An 8,283-nucleotide genomic window follows, 5' to 3' on the forward strand; every position below is an offset into this window, starting at 1 on the left:
GCTTACATACTGTTAGTGATAGGAAAGCACTATAGCATGAATTGAGATCAATTGCTAGCTTGCAACAGGGTGCTTGGATTGCAATGGGTGATTTCAACGCTATTAGACATCTAGATGATAGATTCAATGTGAATCCAGTTCAAGAGTTTGAAGTAGCTGACTTTAATAAATTTTTGATGGATACTAATTTGACAGAATTGAAGACAGCTGGGAGATCTAACCTTGATTTATAGAAATCACATAAATTGTACAAACTAAAATTAACCAATCTATAACTAATCTCAAAAAGAAAATTCTAGCCTTGATTTTTGCTACCAAAAGATGGCCTTTTGATCTTGTTGTGCGGAGGAAGCTTCTCCCGATGAACGACCACACAAGGTTGCTAAAATAGTAGGATCAATTGGCAATCCTGAACGTTGAAACTGTACAACGATATCTCCTAGAATTTCTTGTCGCATCATTCTCTTTTGTTCCTCATATTGTTCCTTCTGTTTTTCAAATTCTTCCTTCTGTTTCTCAAATTGTTCCTTTTGTTCCTCAAACATTCTTACCATCCTCTCTTCCATTTGTTGGACCGGATTATTTGTAGCATGTGAAGAGGGTTCAAAATGTCCCATTTTTCCTTTCAAAGAAGTTCTTGTAACCCCTCGTTCATATAATCTAAGTCGCCCTGAATGTTCAGGTCCCATAACGGCTGCAAATGCATTAACAAAGTTGCTACCATCTTCACTTTGTTGTGCTTCAATTTTTTCCATTTCAGCCTATAATGTAAATATTTAAAAAGAGAATTCTGGTAAATAAAAATTCAGTAGGAACAAATAGTTTATCTCAATAAAAAAGCAATTAGATAGAATTCGCACAAGTTTACTAGTTGTATCTTCATCAGAATCATTGTACGACCTTCCAGGTTTTCTTGATCTTGTAGCCACAAAGAACTCTCGTAGTGATAAAGGGTCGGAAGTGTTCTTCTCTTTTTCCTAGATACATTAAGAGTGGTTATCAAAAATATTCTTAAAAATGACAACATGATCATATTTACTGATAAATAACACACCAATTCATTGCGGACTATAGCAAAAAAAATTTTGCCGACAGTGTGTGGATTCTTCAATTGTTTTCGATTCTCAATATTGGTCTTGGACATTATCTGCAAATAAATAATTCAACAAGACAAGACAAAGAGGAGTTTAGTTCAGTTGTACCATTTGTTTCTTGTTTCTAGTTGTTGCAAGTAGTAAAACTTACCTGGAATTTTTCAGAGTTCTAATATTTGAGGAGATCCTTAAATTGAGATGCTGGAATATATTCAGGCCTTTTTTGCATTCGAATTTCATCATTCGCATAGGCGTCAAAGTGGTGTTCTTTCAAATTGCTCTTGTGTCTTCTCCAAGCAGCTTGAATAGCATCCAAAGTCCATTTTTTTGCAGCATCGGGAATATCATATTTCTCCTATAAATTGATTTAGTGGGTTAGTGCAAAAACTATTAAATTTATTCAACCGAAAATTGAATTGGAAACTTCAAACCTTGGTATACGCCCACAAATCTTCTTTTGTGTCCATTTTTCTCAATTCAAATATATCAAGAGGGCAAAGACTCGCATTCCTTGCCAATGTGCCAAGAAAACTACCCAGTTCTGCCACAACATCTTTAGTAGGACAAACAGATTGATTGTTCTCATTTACTATAATCAATTTCCGCTCACTGCTTCCATGTACACTTAGCATCTTTGTTTTACCTTTTTTCCTTTTTCGAGCAGAATCGCCTACAATAATACAAACCATAGATAACCATAAAATTATATATAGTTCAATTTTATAATTGAAAAGGAATCAGTATTTGTACGAAAATTCTTGCCTTGCTGTTCACATTGTTCTTGTTCATCAACAGTTGTAGAATTCAATTGCATTTGTTCCTCTAATGAATCTGCTGCAGGGGTGGTAGTTTCGCTTTGCATATGGGCTACTATTCTGAATTTTGTGGTGTTAGTATCTGATGGTCTTCAACTAAATTTGGCAGAAGCTCATGCTCTTCACTTGACCGTATACAGTTAGCTGGAACATTTGTTTTTCTGGTCAGCGATAACCTTTTTTGGTATACCAAAGAGGTAAATGTTCCAGCATTAATGTATGTAGAGTTTTTTATTTTTTTCTTTTGTCTTGAACGTTCTTCTTGTCCCATGACTATCAAACTCTGTCAAGATGATACAACATAAATAGTTAGAGCCAAAATCAGTATATGTTTCGGACGTTCTTCTTGTCTCATGACTATCAAACTCTGTCAAGATGATAAACCATAAAACAGTTGGAGCGTCAATATTCTTTCCCTCAATAGCTAAATTATAGCAACACTATGAGGACAAGTAGGAATATAACTACTTATTTTTCAAATGCATATCACACTCATCAGACTTTAAATCAAGATTGACATGAAGAAACATACTTGATTTACGATCCAAAATTACATAACAGTTAAAGAAAATAAAATTCAAATACAATTACAGCACAGTCAAAGAAGAAATATCAAATAACATCCTTTTCCATTTTCTTTGAAAGTGATGGTACAAAGAAGAAAATGCAAAAAAGAACTATTCTGATGTTTTCATATTTGTATAATTAAAAACAAAGTTCAGAAGCACATTCTTCAATCATCAGCATCCATCCAATCCCAATCAGTATCATCAATATCATCCTCCTCTTCTGATGTTTCTATATTTGTATCTTGTGAAAGTTCTGCATGAGATGTCATATCAATGACATCACTAGGTAGATCTTCTCTGGACCATATAACATTAACATAGGGTAAACTAATTGACGCACCAATGTTATCATCAAGATCCCTCCAAAATGTGTCTGCAATATTATCACAATTTTCCTCCTTCAAATCATACAAGTCAATAGGGACTTTGTTTCTTGGGTAATAAATATCTTTCTCAATTGGATCCTCCACATAAAAAACTTGATGCACTTGAGATGTCAATACAAAGGGGTCATCGGCACTACATAATCTGTTGAAGTATACTCGAGTCAAGCCATATTCATCTATTTGATTATGAAGCCAATCACATCTAAACAGTATAATACTAAAACAACCCCAATAATCAATCTAAATAATATCCTGAATAGATCCATTATAGATAACCTCTCCATCGATAGGATTTGAATCTCTAGCACTAGCAAAACTATCAGTTGTGGCTGACAGAGTCACTCCATTATTCTGAGTCTTGAGTCGACTATCTCGTTCCATCGTATGAAATCGGTATCCATTGTTGAAATATCCAGTATATTTTTTGCAACTATGTTGGGCCCTTTAGCTAGCCACCGTAAATGATTGGGCACTTCAACAGTTTTAACTTTCTCTTTGAACCAATTGTCGAATTCCTGACTATGATTGCGTGCTCTAATCCATGCATTTGATCTAGTCTGATTATCAATTAAACTCTTATGTTCCCTGCAAACATGTATATTTCAGATACATCTATTAGGCCTTTATGGATAAAGTATAAAATATCATATCATATAAATAAATTAATAAAGTTATATTAAAAATGGCAATTATCTTACTGGATAAACATCTCCAATTGTTCATCTCTAGTATTGAACAGAACATATCGATATGCTTCAAAACATAATTGTAGATCCATGGTAAATGCCTTGCCTTTCTTTTTCTTCTTACTTCCAATTGGATGACCTATCTTAGGGAATATAGGTGACAAATCATCTCCCTCTGTTTCAGCCCCCGCATCATCTTCTAATTGATACCTACTAAATCTTGTTTTCACCTCATCATGTAGGTATCTCGAACAAAATATCAAGCACTCTTCGGCCAAAAATCCTCTGCTATTGAATCTTCTGGATGACATCGGTTACGAACAAATGCCTTATACTTACACAAGTTTCTCTCAATAGAATACATCCAACGTAAATGAGTCGGACCCCCAAGCTTAATTTCATTTACTAAATGGATAGGCAAATGTTCCATTATATCAAAAAAGTTGGAGGAAAGATCTTTTCAAGGTCACATTCAATTTCAATATTTCAGATTGCATTTTATCAAGATCTCTTCGCTTTATAACCTTTCTACATATGGCTCTAAAGAAGTTCCCCAACCTAATCAAGGCCAAAAAAACATTCTTGGGCAACACTTTTCTAACGGCAACCTGAAGCAAGTAATGCATGATAAAATGAGCATCATGACTCTTGTACCCTGATATTTTCATTTCCTCCACTTCCACACGCCGTGATATATTTGACGCACACCCTTTTGGTAATTTGACATTTTTTAAAACAGTGCAAAACAACTTTTTCTCTTCTGGCTTCATGGAGAAATAAGCTTAAACCAAATAAACTTTTTTATTGCCCTTATCTTTTAATGGTTGAAGCTCTTTTCGTATCCCCATCTCTTCCAAGTCATAGCGATAATTTACGTGATCTTTTGATTTTCCAGGCATATCCAATAAATTCCCAAGCAAACTATCGCATATGTTCTTCTCGATGTGCATTACATCAAGATTGTGTCGCAATTTGTTATGTGCCCAATATGATAATTCATAAAAGATTGATTTTTTCTTCCACAGACCCTCATTACCTCAGCGCCGTTTCTTTTGACCCTTTCTAAAGATATGATTAAAATCATGAAGTTCTTCTAACACTTCTACACCTGACAAGGGAGTAGGTGCTTTTCTGTGATCCTCCTTACCATCAAATGATTTTTCATCTCTTCGAAATGGATGATCAGGAGGCAAAAAAGCTCGATGACCCAAGTAACACATCTTGCGACTATGTTTGAGATATTGAGAGCATGTGTCATAATTACAAGTTGGTCATGCCAGTCTACCCTTAGTGCTCCATCCGGAAAGCATTGCTAGTGCTGGAAAATCACTAACTGTCCATAACAAGGCTGTACGCATTTGAAATCTTTGGTTAGATTTAGCATCAATGTTTCTACCCCTGTCTCCCACAGTTCCTTCAATTCAGCAATTAATGGTTGTAGGTACACATCTATATCATTTTCCGGAGAAGAAGTACCTGGAATAATCATTGACAATATTATATACTCCGGCTTCATGCAAATCCATGGCGATAAATTATAGTTCATTAGCATAACAGGCCACGTGCTATGAGAAATGCTCATTGTTCAAAACGGGTTAAAACCATCACTTGAAAGACCCAATCTAACATTATGTGGATCTCGAGAGAAGTCCTTGTGCAAGAAATCAAAAGTCTTCCAAGCTTCCCCATCAGCAGGACGTCTTAAATTCCCATCATTGGGTCATTCAGTAGCATGCCATCTCATAGCTGCAGCTGTTTCAGAGCACATGAATATCCTCTGAAGTCTAGGCTTTAAGGGAAAGTACCTTAAAACCTTTGCAGGGATTTTGGAGCTTGCATTAGTCAAGCCATCAACAACATTCTTCCATCTAGAGGTTCCACATACAGAGCAATTATCATTATTCTCATTTTCATTCCAAAAAAGCATGCAATCATTAGGGCAAGCATGTTTTTCATAATGAAGACCCAAATCTTGAATCATATTTTTTGCCTTGTGAAAAGATTCGGGTAGCTGAGCAAATGGAAATGCCTCTTTTAACAAGTCTAACAAGTTTGAAAAAGCCACATTACTCAACCCATGAATGCATTTGAATAAGAACAATCAAATGGTGAAACTCAATTTAGAAAAATTCTCACACCCTAGATATAACTCTTCTTTTCCTTCACCCACTAATTTAAAAAATCTCTTTGCATCTTCAGATGGTCCCTCTCTCACTCCTTCTTCATGCCTCATGTCACCCTCAACATTTCTAAAAGTATCATGAAGGAGTCCATCGATATCATCATGCATGTTGGAACCTTCATCATCATTGCTTGGATGTGGATTATTTCTCGAGGAAAACTTTTTCCCATGAAAAATCCATTTGGTATATCCTTGAATAAACCCATAACAAACTAAGTGATCCTCTACTACATTTCTATAATGCCATTGACAATTAGCGCATTTTTTGCAAGGGCATAATATTTCACTACCTTGGGAAGCCCGTTCAAATGCCTTATCAAGAAAATCATTCACTCCGCGGATATACTCATCGGTGGATCTTCGGAGACCCGTCCAACTTTTATCTCCATTATCCATTTAATATTAAATCCCCTATGAGTCACAAATGAAATCATAAAAATTAATCCAAATAATAAATTTCTAGAACTACTGGAGATATTTAACTATTTCACTTATGTAGCAATAAGCCTGTGACATCATAAAGCTTTGTTAAAATTCTATCCTCTACAATTCCTCTTACTATAATCTACTAGGGTGAAGTAGGTGAATATAGCACCAACAGACTATATAAAAGCATGACATTGTATTCCTTATTAGAGCTTAATCAGCTTTTAACTTTATCTACTAAGTAGTTAAATACCCAAAACTAGCTTGACCATGAAGAATGAGTAAACCTAAGTAGTGACCTAAATTATCCTAATATAAGCTAGAGAGCTGCTGAAAATAAAAAATAAGCCCAAGACTCCAGAGTAAAACTCTTAGAAACACAAAAAAAAAAAATGATTCTTCTCCATATGTTCTTCTATCTAGAACAAGTATAAAAGTCATGTGATCACCCCGAGATTACTAATAGAAGAGTAAACTAGTTAACCTTTTAAATAAAGTACTAATAAAATGAATTCACCAACACATGAAATAGAAAACACACAGAACAAACAAGCAAATCTAACAACTACTTAAAACAGAGATTTCCCTGTTAAATTATTTTAAATGAACTAAAATACTTGATACAACTAGATAAATCTTTATATTATGAGACCTTGATAGCATTCGCTCACTGAAAAAGATATAAATACAGAGAGAATAAAAGCATCAAGTTGATAAATTTGGTAGCTACAGATTATGGGATGAGTTTTTCATATTTTTCAACATTTTGGTGGGCTTGTATTTAACTTTCAGGAATAGCACAACTTGTTAGTTTACCATCAATTTATGCCATGAGAGTTCTCTGTAGTGTCTACTAACAAAAAATAATATTGAACATTGTGACGTCGACCCTAACTCGATTCTGCTAAACTATACTACAATCTCTCCAACTACCAGAAAATATTCAATAAGTAGAGTGGAGAAAAGCTATATCTAAATGTAAATTTTTTTGTGATGCATATATTTTGATGTCAAATTATCAATTGTCGAATACACTACTTGATTTCAGCAGCATAAACAATTCAACTCTATATCGCAGTTATACAATACAAGAAGTTCTCCTGATACATACTCTTCTTCATAGTTGCCTCACTTATTTTGGGTGATAGACACAAAAATTTTGGGAAAAAATATGCATAAACTTTGAGACCCCATTTCAAAAACTAACTATTGCGCTTTGTCTCATTGTAACAAAGCAGAGGCTTTTGATTGTAAACCATGGGTATTCATTAAAGTGAACAAAAAATTACTAATATCAGAACTGGATCCAATTTCACACTGAAGATGACAAATATAGAGCAGCTACCCCAATAATTTATTTCCAATTTGTCTTTTACTTGCAAAATAAATAAGTATATAAAATGAATCTTACCCAGTGTAAAGGGAGATTAGGTTTAGATAGCTTCAAACTGGAGAGGCCTCAAAAAGCTCTCTGTCGATGAATGAGAGAAAATAAGTAAGAAGAACAAGTAGTTTTAAAGAAAGAAAGAGAGAGAGGGAGAAGAACCTCTTAATCTCTGTTTCCCGTGAGCCTTTTCTGGTGGTAATCGATCTTTAGCGTCGATGGCAGCATGATATGTCGTTTAGGGCTTGAATCAAACTTTAGGGTTTTTGTTCTTTGTATTTGTGTTAAAGACTTTTAGTTTTTCTTTTGTTTTTTGCTTCAGGCGCTTAGTCTCCCTCCTCTAAAAAAAGGCGCGATAAAGAGGGAAAATGGGGAGGGAAAGTCCAACCGACCCAGTAGCCCTTTTTTTCAGAAACTGTTGCCAAAGATGCATCTGTTGCAACGGTTTAGGGAACCGTGACGATACATTAATCTACAGCGACGGTTTAATCCCTAATGCAATGGTTTATTCTTCTACCTATATCAGTAGGCCTGATAGGAACATAGAACGGTTGTAACCGTTGCCATAGCTATTTTATTGCAACGTATACATAACCGTTGCTAAATAACTGTAGCGATAGGTCTATTTCTTAGTAGTGAGGTCATGCCCATTTCTATGCTCTTCCTGCCAGACAAGATGCCATTGCTTCAGACACAGTGATCACAAGTATTATCTCAGTTTGTCACCGACATGCCTCTGTA

The 8,283-nt window shown here is 35.0% G+C and overlaps 1 protein-coding gene across 2 annotated transcripts; it reads right to left on the reverse strand.

Annotated features, from left to right (window-relative positions):
• Nucleotides 1-213: 213 nt before the first annotated feature.
• On the reverse strand, nt 214-7,910 carry LOC107793573 (uncharacterized). 2 transcript variants are annotated; one of them, XR_012705502.1, is made up of 8 exons: nt 7,705-7,910; nt 7,570-7,629; nt 1,857-2,192; nt 1,526-1,764; nt 1,246-1,449; nt 1,055-1,147; nt 901-977; nt 214-761 (listed from the first exon to the last, which is right to left on the reverse strand). XR_012705502.1 is itself a non-coding variant. In XM_016615951.2 (8 exons), the coding sequence occupies exons 6-8, from the start codon at nt 1,142-1,144 to the stop codon at nt 312-314; spliced, it is 657 nt and encodes a 218-aa protein (XP_016471437.2). In that variant the 5' UTR covers nt 1,145-1,147; nt 1,246-1,449; nt 1,526-1,764; nt 1,857-2,192; nt 7,570-7,629; nt 7,705-7,909; the 3' UTR covers nt 214-311. The 2 variants fall into 2 exon arrangements, 1 of the variants encoding a protein (XP_016471437.2); XM_016615951.2 differs by having other exon boundaries at nt 861-977; nt 7,705-7,909.
• Between the last annotated feature and the right edge of the window lie 373 nt (nt 7,911-8,283).

The sequence above is a fragment of the Nicotiana tabacum genome, chromosome 22, assembly GCF_000715075.1.
Source record: "Nicotiana tabacum cultivar K326 chromosome 22, ASM71507v2, whole genome shotgun sequence".
NCBI classification, from domain to species: Eukaryota; Viridiplantae; Streptophyta; class Magnoliopsida; order Solanales; family Solanaceae; genus Nicotiana; species Nicotiana tabacum.